Source organism: Convolutriloba macropyga, chromosome 8 (assembly GCF_964194025.1).
Source record: "Convolutriloba macropyga chromosome 8, txConMacr16.3, whole genome shotgun sequence".
Lineage (NCBI taxonomy): Eukaryota > Metazoa > Xenacoelomorpha > Acoela > Convolutidae > Convolutriloba > Convolutriloba macropyga.
In genome coordinates, this window is record NC_134475.1 from 4,590,066 (window position 1) to 4,613,489 (window position 23,424).

The 23,424-nt window shown below is 32.1% G+C and overlaps 1 protein-coding gene across 1 annotated transcript in view; it reads left to right on the forward strand.

Annotated features, from left to right (window-relative positions):
- Positions 1 to 1,401: 1,401 nt before the first annotated feature.
- The window catches only part of LOC142344401 (cytochrome P450 3A6-like), a 39,614-nt gene continuing 17,591 nt past the window's right edge, over positions 1,402 to 23,424 (forward strand). The window contains exons 1-3 of the mRNA XM_075396013.1: positions 1,402 to 1,921; positions 4,964 to 5,166; positions 5,902 to 6,080. Of these exons, the coding sequence (XP_075252128.1) occupies positions 1,602 to 1,921; positions 4,964 to 5,166; positions 5,902 to 6,080 (702 nt within the window). The 5' untranslated portion in view covers positions 1,402 to 1,601. The remainder of the gene's footprint in view (positions 1,922 to 4,963; positions 5,167 to 5,901; positions 6,081 to 23,424) is intronic.

Sequence of the window (23,424 nt, forward strand, 5' to 3'; positions counted from 1 at the left end):
GGCTGTATAAAATTTCGTAGGCTGAAGCAATTTTTCATTGTCACCATTTGACCAATTTTTAATAGGTCAAGACAACATAGCCTTTTTGCTCGCTCTAAAATCAATAAGTCAGCAGCTGAATTTTAGACTCAAGAACTCACAAGAATAAGAAAAAAATACAATGAACAAATAATTGATTGTATCTTAAGCTCTAATACAATGGAGCCCCTCCTAATCCAATGAGATATATTAATTAGATTACTGACCTGAGGAGCTGTTGACTTACTTCACCAAAACTGCAGCAGAACTCCTTCTGAGTGAACATATCTGATGTTAAATTTATCAAAATTGATAGCAGCCGTCAGGATTTACCGTCAGAAGTTTAGGAAATGAGTATAATCTGAAAGAGACAAAATCGGGATTTTGTTTCTATAGGCCAAAACAGTCGCAAGAATTTGATTAACTTGTGCACAATAAAAAAACTGATGTGTTCCTTCAAGTTTTCAAACACGTCTTGGCTCTCAATATTGCTTGCTTTACACCATGCGGTTTTTGAAAGCATACAGATGAAAGCTGTTTCGTCATTAAAAACAGACAGATTCTTTGTAAACGAGAATTATTTCAATTTGTTTTGCAATTTTCCAAAGAAAATTTTGCGCCTTATTGGTTAAGAGAAACAATTAACGAGTTCTGATAAGGGTGATTTCCACAAACTTGGATGTTTTTTTTTACAAAAATAAATTTTAAAATAATTGGAAATTTAAAATTAGATGAATCTGAAGCTTGATTTTTTAATGACAACTTTTTCAGAAAAACTAGTACTAGCTTCATAACACTAGTATTAATTTTTTACACTTGTAATGCAGCGACAGTTTAAAAAAATATAGTAATTAAAAATGTCCCTTATTAATGCGTTAGACGTGCGTGATCAAAAAAATTATTTTAAATGGACGTCTTAAACGTCTAGATATATATATATATATATATATATATATATATATATATATATATATATATATATATATATAAATTTACCCCCCCCCCCCACCCTGTAGACGTTTTTTGCAAATTTTTGGCCTTGTTTTGTATTGCTTAGCTCAACTTCAGGGATCTATTCTTTTTTTCTTTTTCGCCTCCAATTCTTAATGGGTATATAACTTCACCCCCCCCCCCCCCCCAGGCGCACGTACCAGATTTTTATATAGTAGCGTGCTATATAACAACACGCAATTTGAAACAGGGGTATAAGGAACATTTCTTATTTTAAAAAAGTAGTGACAGCTAAATCACTTTAGAAAACTAATGTCTTCATTCTCTCACTCATTTCAAGAATGCAGTTATTTGCAATTTAATGCTGCAAGAATTTGGCAAATATTTATCAACATATCACACTCAATTTAGTTACCCTCCGCTGATCTCGAAATAGTGAACAAAGACCCAAACTGGAACTGGTTCTAAGTCTTATCTGCGTTTGTTCACAAACTTTAATAACACTGTTTTCGTTCTACAGCTAGCCAATTGAATTTAGTAGCATTGATATCTGAGATGAGATGATAAAAATTAATTTAACTTAATTCTGTGCGTAATAATCTATTAACGAATCAATCGAATTAAGCAAGTCAATGGAAGAGTTATGGAAACAAATTGTTATACCGGATGCTGTTGAAAAATATTTGGAGCTGTTCCGATCCTATATCGCCCCACTTTCGGGCCATCTCAACACCATACCCAGGTGGGGATGGGTGTGTGGGGGGTTAGTGGGTGCCTGTGTCTGTTTCAAAGTATATTATGACGTCACATACGGGGTGTGGAAGAGACAGGGAGTAGACGGACCAAAACCAGTGCCGTTTTTTGGAACGGCAAATGTTTTCATGACGCGGAAGAGTTTCCACGATGTTGATAAAATGCTAGCGGCTAAATATGGTCATAAAGGATATTACGGGTGAGAGATTATGAAAAATCAAACTTATTAATTTAGTCATATGAAAACCAGCAAACATTTCATAATATAGAGGAAAGAGCGAAGGTCAAATAAACTATAGTTAAATAAACTATTTCAACTAAACCGCAAGATCTTGCAAGATAGCCATCTAGTCTCGACTGGGATAGAGAAAGTTTGTCTTGCAAATACTTATTATGTCTTTTATAATCACTAGAAATTGGCTCGATTGCTTGTCTTGTGAACTTCCGGTTGGCAGAAGTTTTTAATCGAAAATGAGCATTCGTATAAACGCTTTTGAGCAAAAAGTGGAGCACTAGGGGCAAAGTTAATCCTTCATTCAACACAGGAAACTTCTCTGATTGTATTAACTGATAGTTGAAAGAGAAACACGCGAGTTTTTACACCCAATGAAAACCAAATGAAACAATTATTTTTCGTTCAACAATCTATTTCACTATATTGAATTAAACTCTTAGCTGAGCAGCAAGCATAGGTGAATGCATCAAAACTAGTCACTGAAACTTTTTGTAATGAAATCTTAACTTATTCTAACTTAAATATGGAAAACTCATGTCGATAGTGATGAACCATAATTAAAAAGTTGATTACTATCAAGCAGTAAGCCTTTCTAAAACTCATTAGAGTGACTGATTAACATTTGAGAAACGAAATTTAAATTTTCTGCAAAAATTTAAACTTGAAGTGTCTGCTAGTTTCACCCCGCGAACTGTGATAATGGATATTTGAATGCCGAGCATAACAGTTTTCACGGTTACGTAGACCAACTTGGAAAAATGTTTATTTGGTTTGAAAAAATATGAAACAAAAGCAAAAATTTCTAATTTGTAGCGAAAATTTCTAAAACTCATTAGAGTGACTGATTAACATTTGAGAAACGAAATTTAATTTTTCTGCAAAAATTTAAACTTGAAGTGTCTGCTAGTTTCACTCTGCGAACTGCGATAATGGATATTTGAATGCCGAGCTTAACAATTTTCACGGTTACGTAGACCAACTTGGAAAAATGTTTATTTGGTTTGAAAAAACATGAAACAAAAGCAAAAATTTTTAATTTGTAGCTTGATTTTTCAACCTCAGAAGTTGGGATAATTAATTTTTAACGGCTGGAAGGTAAAATTCCATAGCTATGCAGACCCTATAGTAAAACTGGTCATTTTTTGGTTATTTTGTGCAAAAATAGTTGAAAATCACATAAAAAAAAATTCTGAGAAGCTAAAACCAAACTTTTGTACGCTTCAAACTCCTCTGGCGAGAGGCTTAGTCTTGAGCTGGGATTTATTGTCACCCTTGGAGAAAAAAATATCATTGATGTGAAAGGTTTAAAAATTCTCAAATTGTTGTTTCTAGCTGCTCTACTAATACGGTGACCCTGTTTTTTAGCTGAAGTGTTTTTTAAAAAACAGTTTTTGGTCCCCAATCCTTGTATTTGTTCAAATATCTCAATTATAAAAATCGACTCGTAAACGATTTGGTGGACATTTAAAAAGAGCGTGGAAACGTTTGAATAAAGCAAAAGTGTTTTCAAACGTTTGACCTGCGTTTTGAAAAATTGATACGAAAGCTCAGAAGACGAAGGGAAAATTTTATCATTGAAAAAAACTTCTAATAAGTTGAATTTTGTGCTTATTGGAAATTCATTAATAAGAAATTTTGTTTTGCAATTTAGAGGCACTTTTCCGAATAAATTTGGCTGTGTATTCCAATTCATTGAGTCAGTCAACTTGCCATGGTATTTATCATAAAAAAGCTCTTTTTTGTTTAAGCATAACTGACATATTTGAAAAAGCTTTATTGATAGAAAAATGTTTTTTGGTTTAGAGTGTTTCAATTTGTTTCAATGTTCTTGAAATGGAGATCCCCAAAAATTTAACATAAAGGATCGGATGAAAATTTTAAAGTTGGAAATCTACAAACTTCTAAAGGTAATTAAGCTAAGACTAAACCAAACGAACTGGAAACCTTGAAGTTTTTCAGAGAAATTTTGTTTTTGTGCGCCGCAATTTTCAATGTTTTCAATAATTTTGAACTTTATATTATTATTGCTTTTTAAACTAGATGGCGTTATGTTATTATTGCTTTTTTTATAATTGCTTGCCAACGAAAAAAAGTTTTTTGTCAACTCAATATAAAGACTCAATGTTGTGACTATTTTGTCTCCGTTCGGTTGACAACGATAATAAGGTTTCTGCGACTCCTTTGTTTGCCTTCTTTGTTCATCTGTTTAATAATTTTTTTGTGCTTTCATTCTTTTCCAGCTTTTTTTTGGTGACAGTCCGAACAATAAGTTTTCAATAGATAGAGGTGTTATGCCTGAGCAGTTCAAACAACTGAAGCGAAGAGCAGAAAATATAATAAAATAATTCAACACATACTGTCCTAATTATGCTCCTGTTAACATGATGACATGAAGCACTTTTTATACTTTCTTCCATTAAAAAAACCGACGTTATATACAGAATTTGATCCGTTTTAGAAGATTGTTTTTGGTCCAGCCGACTGAGGCGCGGAACGGAGGTGAGCCAGACCGAATAGACTTTTAAATATGGGCATTGCCCAGACCGAAATTAGGTTAAAGCCTGAACCGAACAGACCCGAATGTGATATTTGCTCAGACTGATAATTGGGGTCGCATCGGTATCCCTGTTTGCAACCCATGTCGGTCTGGCCAATAACTGTCTTGGATCTATGACGTCATCCTGGGTGGCCTTCATAGTTGCTCGCATCATTTACCGCTGTTCACATAAATGGATTTCTGCCTCCCTGTATAATCTGTATAATCTATTAGATTACATAAACCAAAACCCTTTGTGACCAATTTTTGATGTGGAACTTCTCCGTTTGCCCCCCACCCCCGTTACGATATGCACCCCCACCCATGTATAGAGCACATGTCATTACATAGCAAATCATTGTGTAAAAATATGGGGCGTTCGTCGGGGTGAGGGGGGGTGCAAATATTATGCACCCTCTAAGCTGGGGGGGGGGGGGGGCAAATGGAAAAGGTCAATTGTTTCTTCGCAGACTGTACAACGGTACTCTACCGGTTCTGATGATCCACGACCCAGAGATCATTTCGGAAGTGATGATCAAGAAGTTTGACATCTTCGTCAACAGGAGTGGCCAGGATGCATTCCAGGATGTGAAAGTGTCCAGGAAACTGTTGCTGGGTTTGAGAGGGGACGAGTGGAGAAAAGTCAGGAATATTCTCACTCCCACATTCACAGGTAGGTAACTCCTATGTATATTCTGCTCATTTCGTAGGTTCTTTTCCCGGCTTCTAGTATTAGTATTGTTGCATTTTCTAAAGAAGCAGAAGAAGAACAGATTATTGAAGAACCATTCACAAAAAATTGCCAGACAAATGAATATTTCCAAGTGAGTTATCTATGGTCAACAACATGCAATATAGCAAGAACTGCTAATATTCTTTAATCATTAGGAATTAACATGGTTTCAGAATTGCGAAAAATGATGAAATGTACCTTATAATAGAAGATGAGAAACAAATTATAACGAGCTCAGCAAAGTTTACGAGAAAAGGTGCTGTGCATTTTTCATAGGTTGACCGTTGGTGGATGATTATGAGGTTCGTTAATGATAACTTCATCTTTTGTTTGTTCACAAGTTCTAAATTTGTAGCAATTCTAAGCTTTTCTTTTCGGATCTATTCTGTTTCGCCCGCCCACCTCCCCCCCCCCCCCCCTCAGTGTTTTTATATGCCCCCAATACACTATATGCGTTGTTATATAGCACGTTACTATGTAAAATATAGCACCTGGTTCTAGGGGCATATATGCTCACTAAGCTGGGGCGGAACAAATAGATCCTTCTTTTCGGGTCCACAGAGGTCATCCTTCATTCAGCTGTAAATGTCACTGGACTAGTCTCTAACGGCAAATTATTCGGAGCAGAATGTCCTCGAAATCAATTTTATCTATAAACTTTTTGGAAACATTTAGGATTGAAGCTGAAAAAGATGGTGCCATTCATCAGTGAAATTGGGGCCAATTTGGGGGAAAAATTGGACAAAGTGATAAAAACAGAGAGGCAGGAGTTTGAGTTGAAGCCAATGTTCCGAGAGTGTACCATGGACATAATATGCAACGTCGTCTTTGGAATCACTACAGATTCAGAGGGGGTAAGAGTGTAGCCCTAGTGCAGGCTTAGTCCCCATAACCGACAAAAGAGGTTTGAAAAGACACTCTGCTCACAAAGTCCACGAAATAACTTCAGTTCTATGAGCTCTTTAGCGGACCGAAAACTGACCCGGAACTTTACAAGAGAACTGTGCTAAGTGTAAAAAGTCAAATGGTAGCATTTGGAAGTCAATACTGATATTGACTTTGCAATAGGTCTACACATATAGGACTTACATACACGTTTGACACTATTTTTAACCCTAAGCAAAACTCTAGTCGAAAAAACCCTAGTCCAAACCAATTAATGACTTTAAGATTTTTGATATGATGATCGCCATTTTTGAGTAAGGTAAAAACAAGAACAAGTTCAACGTAGAAAAGTCTAATCATGGCTGCCTGGTTTTTGCTAGGGGCGTGTTATCGTGGGTGACCGTGCAAGCCGATAGGCAAGCCAGCCGAATTTTGAAAATAAGGTCAAGTAAGTCGAAAAACTTTGGGATACCCGTATTTTAAGTTGCCCCTCGCGGCCCCCGGTTTCCGGATTACATCCCAGAGCGAATGGGAGGCACGGCCAATGACAGCGGTCCACTAAGGCCCGTACCCACTAGATGTCTAAAAACTGACAAATTTTTTGTTTCTTTGGTGCATCGGAATACATTATGCACTATAATACTATGCGCAGTGTTGATTCTAACGGCTAACAATGTATTATTTCTGGTAGATTACATAACTATTACATAACTTTCGGCTTGTTTTTATGTCGGCTTGCTTTTACTTCGCCTTACTTTGCGTTCACCGTGATCGTCAAATTTTTGCCTAGGTGTTTCTGATGAAAGTCAATTATAATGTAAACGATAACTTGAGGATCTAAAAAAATGATGTTAGTTAAACGAAAGAAACTGACTGGAAAGTTTTTTGACATAAGTCGTCTCTCGTTCCGTCAACTCACGTAGGAAGTTTTTGAGAGCAGAAAACTTTTTGAATCTACATAGAATCTACTTTTTGAGAGCAGAAAACAGCAATTCTAAATCATAATGGAATAATTTGATATTTTATTTGTATGCACTCCTGTGCCCTAGAGTAAAAGCAGACAAATTTGGAAGGAAGATTCTAACTGCCACTAATCCTGAGTTGTTTTTAAGAATTTAAATTTTCAGGTTTGTTGTTTACCAGATCTTTCGACTCAGCCGTTTTTCAATGAAAAGTGATTAAAAGCTTCGTTATTAGTGTCTAATTCAAGCTCTTCATTCAATTCGTTGATTAATCATAAACAGCAATGAATTGTGTACCCAGTGAATCGCAATGAATTGTGATATATGAGCAAGAACTACAATTAAAGCATAAAAGCATTCTATCTGAGATCCTTAAAACTCTTCAAAAAATTCAATGCAAGCAGGCGTTTTCGAAAAAAAACTTTATCAGATCAATTACGGAAACAATTTTCAAACTAAAAGGTTGTCAGTTTTTTAAATTTTATCTGTTATGAGATGTTTTTCAACAAGATAATTGTGGGCTGTAACAGTAAAGTTGCATGTCCGTAATGTGAGGGCTGATTGCTGTTGTTATGTGAGGGCGGTAACCCTAAGTTTGATCTTTTTTTCTAATAGCCCTAATCGTGACCAGAAAAATCAGTCAAGTATGAGGCGAAATGGACTGAACAGTTATTCATTTTTGATTGAAAAATTTTTGATTATTAATTGAAAAAAGAGGAATATAATGTAAGGGTTATAATGATTACTTTAAATTTCTAAAATTCCTATAACAAATGACTTCATGCACTGCTCATTAAAAAATTAGCATCATTTTTTCCTTTCTTTTCTTGACTTCAGAGCCGTTTTTGCCATATAGTGATTTAAGATGCATCGTGCGGGTTTTTGTTTAAGACAATTGAAACAATTGTTTGTTCAGGTAGACTAAGTCAGCGTAAATTTTTGCAAGAAATGATTTTTTTGATGCGCCCTTTTGATCATAGTTGATTATTCACGGATAATTGTAACCCATAATCACAATTTTCATTTGGTAATTACACAATTTTTTTTGCAAATTTTATTTGTAATTACTTAAAATGCATTCCCAAGACTTAATTGTTTTTGTGAACGATGATAGTTTTAATCACAAAACTGCTCATTGTCCTCTTACTCCGCAAATAGTATCGAGTTAGAAAATTTTTAAGTTAATAAACAGTTGGGCTTTCTTTCATTTTGGTCTAATTGACACTCCTGATTTTTTTAAAAAAATGCTCACAGTTTGGAAACTAGTAACTGATAGCGTGACAAAATATTTCCCCAAACTTTCAGATCCCCAAGAACACGCTTTGTGAAAAGTGAATGCATTTATATCCAATTTTGTAGCAAATTTGAACCGAATTAGCCTAGCGTAACTCGTTTTGAATTACGCCTACAACTCTGATCTAATCTTATAACATGTTTCAGGGAATTGCACGTCCAAATCGAGTATATACACTCCATTTTTCGGACATCCGCCGCCTATTGGAGTGGTTAATTATCTCTGAAAACAACTTTTTTGATACTGAAAAACTACAATCTTGATATCATATTTTTCAGTTTTATGTTTTTACAGTTTTTGCTGCCCTTTTTTTGTTTTTTTGAAATGCTTCACTGAGAATTTTGTTCCTCAACTTTATGAAAAGAAAACGTAATAGTTACCTGATAAGTAAATTTACTGGAACGACATAGCTTATCTTTTATGTGAAAACCAGTAGTTGCAAAATTGTTAAACAACAAAGGCTTTCTTAAATTTGATTTTTGGTTTTAATGACATGGGGTTTTATTTTTTTATAACAAAAAGGAAAAGAAAATCCTGAGTTATAGTTATACAAACCCTGTTGACACTTGGTGAATAAGCCTCTTCAGGGTGGAGTTTATTCCGAAAATCAATAAATGAAACGGTTTGAGAAAATATATTTTAAGTTCTCAAAGCTTGTCTCAGTTGTCAATTCCACAGAACACCTGCACGAAACACTTCTTTAATACAATTCCAAATTTTGTCTTTATTCCACGTATTTCTTTATTCAATGTAGCTTCCTTTTCACCCTCTTTAGCATCTCTGTTCGCCAACTTGTCCATATAAGAGAGTAGTGGAGAAAACAGGGGTTACAGCCACCAGCCCAATTTGTTTCATTCCTCTCATGCTAGCCGCATTCGGGGAAATGAGCGAAAATGTACTGGTATCTGCAACCCCTGTTTTCTCCCATACCATATACACTATCGAAAATAAAATCAAAATTAAAACCTTATATCCCGCATGATCCGCACGCCCGCATGATCCGCACACCCCGCATGAGACCCTACCTAAAACTAAGCGCATTGTGCGGTTTATGCGCATTACTTTGATTTTGTTTTTTTAAAAAAAAAACTTTTTTTATTTTGGCTATCTATATCTATACCTTTGGCTAATATTTTGGAAATAGCTTTGCTTGAAATATTTATAATAATTATATTTATCTATGATATAGCTTTGCTAATCTATGAACTAGCTTTGCTAATCTATTTCCTTTTGCCATCTCTATCTATATCGACTTCCTTTTAGCTAACTATATCTATATCTATTTACTTATTTCATTTTAGCTATCTATATCTATACCTTTGGCTAATCATTTAGCAAATAGCCTGACTAATCTATTCTTCTTATAATTTATCTACATCTATACCTTAATTAATTTGGAAACTATAAGATAGTATTTATAAATTTTGGGTTCACCTGGATTATCTTCTTCTAAGAAGTTATGCTTATCTTCTAAGTTACGCTTATCTTCAAAAACTAAATCAGACTAAGATTCAAAAGTTGAATTGGAAAAAGATTCAAAAGTTGAATTAGAAGAATTAGAATTAGCAAAGCTACTTCGTAGATTAGACTTAATAAATTCGCTAACATGTTTTATTTCATCATTAACACAATAAACACCTCTAGATACTTCTTCATGAAATTTTTTTATATGACCATTTAACCCACTAAAGCTAATATTAGACGAACAATATTCACACTTAACCTTACTTGAATTACATTCTTTACATATTGATTTCTTTTATCAAAACATGTTATTTGTTTTATAACCTTGTATTTATAACAATATTTATTTGTTATGTCAATTTTGATTTCATAACTAGTAAAACTAATGTGGGGATAGGTTTAGAGCTAGAACCAGAGATAGAACTAGAACAAGAATTAGAACTAGAATTAGAACTAGAGCTAGAATTAAAGCTAGAATTAGAGCTAGAGCTAGGGCTGGAGGTAGAACTAGAGTTGGAAATTGAACTAGAATTGGAAATAGAACTAGAATTGGAAATAGAACTAGAATTGGAAATGGAACTACGCTTAAAGCCAGAACTAGAACAGTTTGTTTTATGTGAACCAGCTCCACTGATAAAAATTCCACTCAATGATTCAACCCCACATGCACACTCACTAATTTTATCCTTATGCTCTATTTTAGTATGAAAACTAAAGAAAAAGGAGTTCTACATTTATAATTACACTCTAAACATTCTATAACCCTTATTTATAGCTGCCCAACATTTCAATTAAAAAACTAGTATTATCCCTTGACCAGATAAACTTATTTAAATTTTCCTTACCCAACGTATTAAAAGCATCATATCTATATCTTTAAACTATAATCTGATCATTAATCAATCCGGCTTTATCGCCAACGAAGTTCATAATTTTGTTTCTAAATTTTTGATTGTTTTTATATAGATTATTTAAATCATAACTACTCTTTTTGTTTAAAGTACCAGTCTTTTTATTCATATATTCATCTGTCAATGGTCTCCATCCTAGACTAGATTCATCCTTTCTGCCAACTGTGCTGAATCGTGGTGAAACCCTATCTGTGAAGCTGGTTTACCGATCCGTTAAGCAACTTTCTACTTCGTCATCACCATGGTGTAACATCTGGGAAGCAGTTTCACTGATGGACGGAGTCCCATGACCATGACTGAATAATGTATTTGTTCTATTTAACAAAGTACTTGTATGCGCTGCTACATATGCAGCTGCTTTTAATGCTGTATCAGGACTCATCTAATTATATATCATAAAACATGTAGCTATGATTCCACTTATGGCCGATACTGAATTTAAACAATTAGCTTTAATTGTTTCTTCACTTAGAACATCATTCTGAATTTTAATATCTTTTGAAGTAAGAAGTGTTTTAAAGTAGAACTGATTGTCTATATTAATAGTATTTCTATCTGTAGCATTAATCATTAGTGGTTTCATAAAAGCTATAAGTTTATATATCTTATCACTTTCTAATTTATCTTTTGAACTAAGAGTTATTAATTCTAGGAAACTAACTCTTGATTCATATATCAAAGCTCTATTTCTATCAATAATAATAAAACATTTCTCTTTCTGATTATACTTAATTATACCATAACGAAGTTAATCAGACATTCCACCTGTACAATTATAATAGTTACTATTTAAGTCATTAATTTTTTCATGGAACTTATGTTCTCATTTATACTTTTTTTGCAACAAGTAAATGAAATTATTATAACCATATGGGTAAATATACCCGAAACAAAAAATATTTCAAATAATTCAAACAAACTAATATAATAAACATCAACAAATTTCTTACAGAATCACATTAAGATTTTTTTTTCGATTGTTTTCTTCCTAAAAATAAAATTAACTTTAAAAAGCTCCTACGTTACTATTCAAAGGAATTTTTTCATGTTGTGAGAGCAAGAAATCATTCAACGTTTTCTTAAAAACGTTTTCATTTTTTGCCAACCGAAGCCAATGTGGTAACTTATTCCATTTTTGTACGCATTGACGAACAATCGAATTCATTCAAAAGCTGGTTTTGGCATTTTGTCTAATTTTGAATTGTTTTGTTCGAGTATTTCGATGAAGACTCAAATACTCGTGAAAATTTTCAGAACTTTCTGGCCTAGCGATTTCATAAGGGAATTTGATTTGCGACATTTTTGCTATTATTAGCTCAGCTGGTAGTGTCTCTGTCTGGATTAGCAGATCTCCCGCTTTGTCATACTTTTTGCGTAGAAAGCACACCTTATACCCCAGTTAATCTGTCGGTTAAGGCGTTTTAGGTTTTTTGCAGATAAATTTTGAAAACAGGTTGCCGAAAATGATAAGTGTGAAAGCCCAAGTGATTTTAGAAGAAGAATGCGCGCGTTCAGGGGAACTTGATGTCTTATGAGGTAATTTGATCTTTAGCATGAGCCATCTTTTTCAAGGTTTTATTAATCTGCTCCTCGAAACTAAGATTCATGTCAATTTGAATGCCAAGATATCTGCAACTTTTTTGTGTTGTGAGAACTTCGTTTTTGTAAAAAATAGATTCGAAATCAGAATTATCGCGCGAGAAAAAGATCAATTCGGTTTTGTTTGTATTCAACGTTAGTTTGTTCATCTCTACATATTCTTCTGTTTTTTGTAAAATTTCTTTGACTATTCCATGTAAGCTACCTTTCTGTCCACAACAGACAAAACTTGTGTCATCTGCGAATTGAATTACCTCTTCTGTTGTGCTTATATTAGATGAGAAATCGTTCATCTATAAAAGAAAAATGAGTGGTCCTAAAACAGTTCCTTGTGGCACACCCTGATTCAAATTTCACAATCAGAGAATATGCCATTGAGTTTTACTTTTTGTCTGCGGTTGGCAAGAAATGAAAACAGTAATTCTTTCGCATCCTGGGAAAACCATAAATTTCACTTCTTTAAGGAAAATGTTGTGCGAAATGGAATTAAACGCTTTTGCAAGGTCTAGAAAAATAGCAACATTTTCTTTGCTTTGATCTAAATTAGCCGAAACTAATTCAACCAGTTCAGAACTGCATCTGTTGCAGATTTTTTTTCTGAAATCTGAATTGCCCTTTGTTTATAATTTAATGCTTATCAATGAACTCCATCATCTGAGTCAAAGTGAGGCGCTCAAAAATTTTTGCAAATTTCAGAGTTACAGAAATTGGTCGATAATTTGTGCTATCTAATTTATCACCTCTTTGAAAATGGGTGTTACATAGGCTAGTGTCATTTTATTTGGGAAAATTTTCTCTTTAATGCACTCATTTAAGGCGAACTGTAGATGTATGCCTATAGCTAATTTGCAAGACTTTATGAGTCGAATTAATATTTCACCAGGTCCTGCTGCTTTGTTATCGTCCAGCGAGTCAATGGCTGAAGAAAGTTCTTTTCTGGTCACAAATCTGAATGTGACTTCAGGTATATTAAATTTATCAGGGTATTTTCGACCAATATCCGAACCTTTGAAAACACCTAGATTAGCAAATGATCTATTCAGACAATTGACATTTTTTTGTATCCCTTGAAATTTCACCACTGTCTAATCTGATTTCATCAACTTTGACCACTTTTTCACTCGGACTGGTCTTTTGTTTAATGAATTTCCATTGTTCCTTACTTTTTGGTAGTTTTTGGAAGAAATTGATGCAAAAATTGTTGTGCGCCTTTCTTAGTCTCCTATTAACTTAGTCTCCTATTAACTAAAAATATATTTCATTAAAATTTTTTAAAATAGATCTGCTCCATTATAATTTGTTGAATAAATAGTATCACAACTCATTCTTGCTGTATTAATTATCTGGGCTGTTTTATGACACATTACAATCATTTGAATATTATGATGTCTTCCTTCTGTAAAACAAAAAGCCATAACCCCATTCAACTTAATACCCATATCATCAAGAACACTTACACTGTCTTTGAAATTAGGCATATTTTTTGCTGTGATCATATTTCTATCACACATATTAAATTCAGCATAGGGCTTGCCAGTTTCTGGATTGATCCAATCTCTTTCATCTTTACCTGTTATCATTATATTTTTTTTAATGTTGTTCCTGGTCGTAATCTTGCTCATGTACGTGTTCCTGATCCCGATACAACTTCAAGTATTGCCTAACAAAATAAATCTTTCCTGTACCAGTTTCACCATAAACAAAAGTATGTAATGGTGACTTTTCAAATTGAAATCTCACTAGACTTCTATTTATAAACCCGCCAAAGCTTTCATCTAGTTTTGTGTATTTACTCGGTATTGAACGATATACTTTATAACAAAACATAATTACGAAACTAAATATTATAACTGCACAACCCGTCTCCATTTTGTATATATTAATTCTTATATAACAAAAATGCTTGTCCTAATTTTGAGGACTTCAAAAATAAATTTGGTATTAATAAAAAAGGCTATGAGTAGTATCAGAATAGAAGATATAGGTAACGATATAAAACTAACGTCAATTGAGATAGTAATCTGAGAACCCGACATCAATACTATTGTAAATCTACATCCAACTGATGGTACTCATTGGTTTTTTGTTATAAGAAGAGAAGGTGGGGTCCTGTGTATTACTTTGATAGTTTTGGTGTTGAAACCCGACCATTGTTCTTATAAAATTATGTTAATCTAGGCTCTAATGAGAAAAGACAACAATATGATGAATCTTATTGCGGGGCTTATTGTTTATATATGAGATATCTTATTGATAAAAGTTTAGAATAAAGAGTGCTCTTCATAATCTAATTAATCAAGTTAAATGCACTGGGATGTTTGATGAGTGTTTATGCTTAAATTGTAAAGGTAAAGTTAAAGATAATATCAATAATAATGTCAATACCAATGATAAGGATAATGATAATGTTAATGTTAATGATAATGATAATGTCAATGCTAATATCAATGATATTGATAATTTAGTCAGGGAACCTGCTTCGCAGGTGTTAATGATAATGTTAATCAGGGAAGGGACGGAGTCCGTGGCCTGCCAAACTGCCTCGCAGATATCAGCGATAGTGATAATTATGAGATTGTCTATCATAGAGGTAGTTAACCTAATCCACGAAGTGGCTTCGCCAACAATATCTCTATTAAGGTTAATGATAGTCTTCAATCATGGCTAGATGATGATAATATAATTATCAATGCCCCTTTCCCGGAAAGCATCAGATTTGTAATATCTGGTACTAGTGAATGTGGAAAAATATTCTTATTAAAGAATCTATTTATAAGTAGTATACACTTTGATAGGCTATACATCATTGGTCCCACTGGTAAACAATATGATGACTTAAAATATAAAGAAATACAAGAACTACCCCCACCTCATAAACTACCTGAAAGTTTATAGAAACTCATGATATTTGATGATGTTGAAACTAAAGAACCAATTATTAAATAATACTTTTGTAGAGGTAGACATAGTAATTGTAATATTAAATATCTTAATCAAAATCTATTCTCTTTGGATAGACGTGGTGTTAGAGAGAATTGTAATCTATTTATTCTATTTGATCAAAGAGGTAATGTAATTCATCCATTATATAAAGACTTCTTTAATGAAGTTGAACTTGATTATAAAGATTTTGCTACTATAACTACTAAGGTATGGAAAGAGTCCTATAACCATTTTGTTTCGGATGTATCTAAAAATAGAAATATTAGGGGTAAACTAAGAATTAGTTGGGATTAGAAAGTTTTTTTTGTTCAATTATTTATGGTTAAGTCTATATCTAATTCTAAGTATAAGTATAAATCTATGAGTAAATATTAGTATAAGTATAAGTCTAAGTCTAAGTCTAAGTATACGTCTATGACTATGACTAAGTCTAAGTCTAGAAATAAGTATAAGTATAAGTCTAAGTATAAGTCTAAGTGTAAGTCTAAGTCTAAATTTATGACTATGACTAAATCTATTACTATTTCTATGACTAAATCAGATGTAAAGTAAAACTCAACACTTCACCATTGAAGTCAATTGTTCTTCCATATTCATCTTTAATATGAAATTCAATATATTCTATTCTATCTTTTGTTACATTGTGATATAAGATATTAGTTGGTATAATAATTAGCAAGTAACCTGGTGGTTCTGTTAAAGTAAATTATATAGTATGTCTGTGTTATTACCATCAACTTTAACACCAGATGTTACATTACAATGGATGTTATTAGCACTAAAACCCATAATATCGATAATCTTTTGAGATGAATTTTTACCTTGTTCATATACTTTTTTCCTAAATTCTAGTAATGAGGCTATTGAGTTTTCTACATCACAGCTAAGTGAACCCTGTTTTATTTCCATTAAACATTTCATTGTATTCTTATTGGGTTCTATTATAACATTACCATTAGTTTCTTTTTTTATTAATTCGGCTATTTCGGTTAATTCATATGCACATGGTATAACAGCCAAAGTACGGGTATCACATAAAAATTGATTGTTCCCTCTATTCACATTAAATACCGATAATCTAATTAAACCTAACTTTGTTGCATTAAGTATAGGTTCGAAAAAGTTAAACTTTTCTGTTGATTTTATCATTCTAAAGTTAAGTGTATGCTCTTCTTTAGTTTTAGTCAGAGTTTCATGTATCATTTGTAGTTCCCATAAGACTAAGTTGTCAGCCATTTTTATTATTCAAATAATGATATTAATATAATTAATAGTAGAACATATATGAGGAAGTAATCAGATTTGCTGCTTTTCGTATTGGGGAAACCACTTCGTGAATCATACATTTTTATTGTTCAAATAAAGTTATATAATGAACAATAAACAGTTGCTGTAACAAAAGCTGTTGGTATAGAATAAGGTAATCCTATACCTGTTAATGCAACTGATGTGTTGATGTTGCAGATGTTGATATTGATCTTTATAGTACTTCTGTTATCTCAGCTACGTTAATAAAATTTTTAAATCTAATTAACTTCTTATTATAGTTATTAGTTTCAGTTTCATAATGATTTCTAATATCTTTTATAATGTTAATATTATTATTAAATTTGTTATTATCTTGGATTTTATCATTTATGTGATGTTCATTAATGGTTGATCCGCAAAGCGGCGACTCCATCGATCCGCGAAGCGGCAACTCCGTCGATAAATTTAGATATATTAATCTCTCACTCGGTGCTGTTGGTTGACTCATTTTCAGTAGTAAAATAACTCTCAATCTCTTTCATTATATCCTCATGATTGAAATGATAATTCATCTCTAGTCTTGCTTGTTTTTTATTGTAAACAAGTTTACTTTCAAGTAATATAGCAATTATTTATTTTATAACAACCTTCATCATTAAAATATGGTTTTCTCTTAAACATCTCCGTCTATCAACACATGCATCACATAATTGTATATTAGTAATTGTCTGATTAACTTTATTGTTATTATAATCCATTTTTAGTTCATTATATTTAAAAATGGTGTCAGTGGAAACTTTGTTGCCAAAACGAACAATTTTAGTTTCGATTTCAGTCAAATTATTGGCTAATGTGGATATATTAGATGAGTTAAGAGAAATTAGTTCATTTGTCTTATCATCAATCCATACAGTACCTCCATTGGTTGTAGTTGATGGCAAACCAATAGGGTTTGCATTTAGTTGGCCAGTTGTAACTTCTTCAAATTCACCTTTTCTTAGTTCAATTATTTTTTTACTTAAAATGTCTATTTAATATTAGATGATAATAGGTTAATGTCACAATACTCTTTATTAACAACATCTTTTTCATCTATGGGAGCGTGTACTTTTGTAATTTTATAGGTATCCTTCATGTCAATATTATCATTATCTTCTAGGAATAATTGATGAGCCTTACTTGGCGATAGACTAATATTTGATGATGATGCTTGTTTAGCCTGATTGAATCTATTTCTTGTCATCTCTGTAGTTGTTTACAGTAAGAAATTATCTACGTTGTAGCTGACCGGAGGTCTTTGTTTAATGATTCTATAACCATATTGTTATACTCAAAATCAAACTCGGATTTTAATAACTCCTGTTCATAATAATTACCTTTTATTATCTCTCCATTCATATCTTCTATCTTATTTTATGGTGGTTGTGTTTTTAAAACTTCATTAACTTTAAGTTATTCTGTATTCCAATTAGAAGTGTATCCCTTTGAAAATATATTAAGTTTCTCAGCATTCCTGACATAATCACCGCCTTTTGGTTTAATATTCCTAAAATTGAATGAGTATCTAACTTTTTCAGGGTTATTAGAAGCATCAGCGGGTGTAATTTTAATAGTAGAGTGAATTTTATTATTATATGTTACAACAGCATCATTTAAAATATCTACCCAATTAACATCATTATTGATGAACATTGGTTTATTAATTATGTGCCATAACGTACTAATAAATCTCTCTATGAACAGCCTTATAAACACTATAAGTAGAATATTGTTCGATCTGCGAAGCGGTTTCATTAATTCCAGAACCGTCTTTGCCGGTTTCATTTTTAAGTAAAGATTTAATTGTTTTGTTGTAAAACTCACTACCTCTTTCTACCCATAATTTTTCTGGTTTTCTATGTTCACCTAATACTATTTTAAAACCATTAGTTATCGATAAACCAGATTTATTCTTCAATGGAATAGCCTATCCATATTTTGTGACTATATCTATAACTGTTAATATAAACTTATATTTATTATTCTATTTATTTAGAGATAATTTTCTATCAAGTCAGCTGACCATATTTCATATTTGTATAATGAAATTACTCTTTCTCTTCTAAACTTTGTTATTGGATGACTGAATACTTTTTTTGCTAGAAATTTTTGTTAGGCTTTAGTTGTGGCTTGTTGTTGTTGTTTTTCCACCATTATATATATACCATAATTAAAAACCAAATTGTCTAGTTGTTCTTGATTATTAATATTCATAGATAATAGTTATTTAGAGATATCTAGCATTTCAACAAATAATCCATCATGCCCAGCTTTTGTTTCTAGTATAAGTAAATCTAATCTGTCTTGTAAGTTATTTGGGTTCACTTTTGGGGAACCAAAGCCGGAGGCCCTTGCTAGGACCACTAGCTTCTATTTGTTTATCAGTCTCGTAGCCAGTTTCTTCCTCTTCTTCTTCTTCTTCTTCTTCTTCTTCTTCTACTGCCCCTTTTTCAAAATCATTAATATCACGTCGATATATTTCATCATCATCAGAGGTTGGTATTGATATAACCTGAGCAGTGGCTTCACCGATACTAGCCAACTTTCTTCTGATAAGTTTTGATCTATTACTTTTAGTATCTCCTCTTTGTCTATAACCATTATCCTTTAGAAATTGTTTTATTTTGTTTTCATCACCTTTTTATCTATTTTGGTTACATCTATACTAGTAATAAACATAGCAAAGCCCGTAGAAAAATCATGGACTTTACCTTTCAATTTTATACCATCAAGTACTAGAGATACATCTATATCATTTATTTTAAGTTTGTTTGAATTTGGATCAACTGATTTTAATTCGAATTGTTTGTTTTGTTTGTTTATCCATTAGTAACAAAATATCAATTATATCATTTTCTACAGCAAATGTTTTACCTCTATCATCTTTCAATGTTATGGGTGGATCAAGTGTGGTTGTAAAGAGAGCAGCTCGTTCATCAAGAAAGCTCTTTTAATGTTGGTGCCCTAGACTCTTTGAAGCATTAGTATTACTGCCTAAAGCGGCTAACGTTTTGTTTTCAAGAGCTTGCATTGTTTCATTATGGGCCTGCCATGCTTCGCTATGGGCCTGCCCTGTTTTACCATTAGTATTCAAAATTTTAATTACAGGATCTAATAACTCTTCTATTTCACCATAAACTTCTTGTTGTCTTAATTTATCTTCTAAACTTTTTCTTCTGTTTTGTTTTTCTAGACTGTTTAATTCTATAAGTTTATCTAGCTTATCCATTTTTTAAATTGAAAAATTGATAACAAAATTTTTGTCAACTAGTTATTTTTTATAAACATAGATCATTATAAAATATAATAACAGCTTCAATTAACTCTCTAACATCATTAATGGTTAGTTCTAGAATATTATTAGCTAGTTGGTCTTTTTTTTAATCTATTGAAGTAGCATTATTTTTATTTACTAGATCTCTTTTTGAATAGATATAGATTCTCATTATGAGGATAGATTTTAAAATTAGTTACATAAAATCTTTTAAAATCAAATGTGTTTAGACTAATCTTACTTGATTTCGTCATGTTATCACCAACTTTTTGTGTTCTACATTCATCTACAGTTCTCTGTGAGTTATACATTAATGCATTACAATACTCTTCATGTTTAGCGTTGTTACAATTCTTTATTGTTTTCACTTTAGTTTTGTTTGGGTAATCTTTAAACGGGCTCTGCCCGTGGGTAACCAAGCTATTTGTCTTTGCTGACAGGGCTATAAATTCTTCGTTTATTCTACTTTCCAATTCATGTTTGAATTTACCTGGAACTTTATTATCAGTTTTGATTGGTGGTTCGAGATTGGATAGATCCATGTGTTCGTCACTAACATTGCCCTCATTATAACCTAATTCAAAACTATCAGTATCCTTATAATGAAGTTGTACATCTTTGAGAGATGGTTAAGGAAAATTATATAAAACATCATACATGTGTAATTTACTTAATTCTAATATAGTAACACCTACATATACTGGAGAATCATATTCTATTTTTATCTTTGTATATTCAATTTGGCTATAATCCTTATATATAGTTATATTCTTAAATGTTGGTTTACTTATACTTTTCATTATCTTTTCTTAATCGTGTAAGAAGTTACTTGTAAGGAAGTGTAGAGGATTCATGCACATTCTTCCAGATAGTGAGTTGTTCATTAATTTCCTTACATCCTTTTCCGCTTCAGTTTTAGCTGCAGCTCTTTTATTAGTATTGTTTTGAATATAGTCTACACTTATATAATCATTGTCATTACTGTTGCTATTTTTATTACTATTGCTATTGTTATTACTAATGCTATTGTTGTTACTATTGCCAATGTTATTACTATTGCCAATGTTATTACTATCCGCGAAGCGGCTTTGCCGATTAATATATCTATCACCCACTATACCACATATATCCCCTCCCTTTGCTTCAACAGAATCATCTAGCATTTGTTTATCTTGCCATGTATCTAATGTAACACCACTTGACATTAACCACCGACCAAAACTATAACCATGGAGACTTACATAGTTTAGTGTGTTGAGACCGAACACTTTCATACTTAATTTAACATATTCATTCAATAAGTAGTCTAATATTTCCACATCATTCTGTAAATACTCTAAAATTAGATCTTTACCAGTTTTATGTCTGTTTTCATTATTAAAGTTAACAACTTCTTCTTGTGTTGGTATTTTATTAGATAGTGAGGATTTGAAATCTTTTGTATTCAGATTACCCATAACTTTTTGGTTTGAGTCTAAGCCAAAATTATCATATGGATATCATGTTTTGGTTTTACAATGATATATCTTTGACATTTGATCTAGAGGCTTAACTAAGAAGTTATAGCTATCTAAGAATTTAAGACAACCAATACTACACATCTTAGACTTACCATTAGCTAGTGGTATGTTATCTAATTTTCTTTTATCATTATTCTGTTTAAGGAGTTCACTATATAGTAGATTGAAATCATTACCAGAGCCATTGTGGAATATTACAGACATGAAGTTTTGTTGTTTGTACCTCAGATTACATATTTTACATGCTGGCCCTCTATTTTTACTAGTTCCATGAGAGTGATCTCTTACTTTATTAAAACATGTTTTACCACATATATGACAAGTGTTATTGGCTTCATGATATAATTTATCTTTATTAAACACCATCTTTTTATTACGCTTGATATTATTCTCTGTTTCTGTTTCTAATAGATCGCTAGTAAATCTTTTGATACAATATAGACCAAAGTAGTATTTGAAATTACTTTGCCAGATGTAACTCACACCTATTGGTATCTGTTCGGCTATTACATGTTTATTGCTGTTAGTTGTGACTTCGACAACATAACATTCTATATCAGCGATTATAATGATTTTTTTAAAATCTGATGTTTATGTTCACTTAAAAAAGTAATATGTTTCTTCCTTGGACAAACAATTTCTGGTACAAAAGACTGGCTACACATGTGACTGTCATATTTAATTTGAGAGAAACCAATATGTGCGTCTATCACAGTAATAGAATTTATGATTCATTTTATTTGGTCGATCTAACAAGTTTTCTATGTTTTAAATAGAGCACAATGTACTACTCCAGCAATTTCCCAAATTAATATTGTGACATCTTTTCTATCTTTATCAAAATCATCCACCGGTTTAAACAACTCTACTTTGCCCCCACCACAAGGTGTGTATACACAAATATTAATATTGTACAATTGCTGTATTCTTTTTATAAAAGCAAAGTCATCTTCATGTTGCTGTCTTGCTACAATTGGATTTTTTTCATATTTACTTTCACGTGTTGCATGGTCCATAGTAGGATGTAGCCAAGCAGTAATAGTTTTTTGTAAGCAGTTGTTTTTGGAATTGCGTACTTTTAATATTGATTTAGAGTTTTTGAGATCGGGAGGTAAATCAATATAACTACCAATAGATGCTTTAGTTGGTTCAATGTTTATCTGAATACTTCTTAGTCCGAGAAGCTCAAAGTCATGGCCATAAACCTCATATATTTCTTTTTCAAAAATTAGCCATTGTTTGTAGTCATCACATTCATAAATAGCATTATAAAAAACATAGTCAGTGCTGAAAAATATTTTTGTGGTCTTAACTTCTTCTTTGGTTCTCCTTTTGTATTCACGTCTCGACTGTGAGTTTTTAATAGCTTCATCTATATCTTCAATGTAATGTCCATTTTTATCAGTAATATAGAATTCTTTCATGTTCTTTCTAGCTAGATTTTATATCAACGTATTCTGTGTTTTCTAGATACTTGCGATTATGACTATATGAGTGAGTAGTTTAGGCTATTTATTTTATTTCTAAATTCTGCACAACATGCATTACATTCAAACTTAATTCCAGAGTAGATACTATTTTCGGTTTTAGTTTTAGTTTTAGTGATGTGTTTAGTTTTAATAATATCTCTGGTGTTATCTTTAATTTTAGTTTCAATTTTAGTTTTAGTAAAAGGTTTGGGATAGATGAAGTCTTCATTCGAATCATACAATATCTCCCTAGTTTTAGCTGGGGGTTCAGTTATAGCCCCATCATCATCAGAATCAAACATTTTCTCTAACAGTTCTTTTTGTTTGGAATCATATGATTGATGGCTGTATAAACCCCTCTTTGTTTCAAAGAATAAACTACAGACGTCGCAGAAGTTCACAGTTGAGACATTACTGTTTGTTGAGTGAGACATGGTGTAATTTATTAGGGAAAATTTTGGAAAGAATAATTTTTCGAAGGTGAAAAATAAATTGTGATAAGTGTAAAAATATGCCGTGGAAAGAATGTTGTAGGAGAACATTATGATGATCAGAGTTTATTTTGAACTTGTATTATGTGCCTGGTTAAT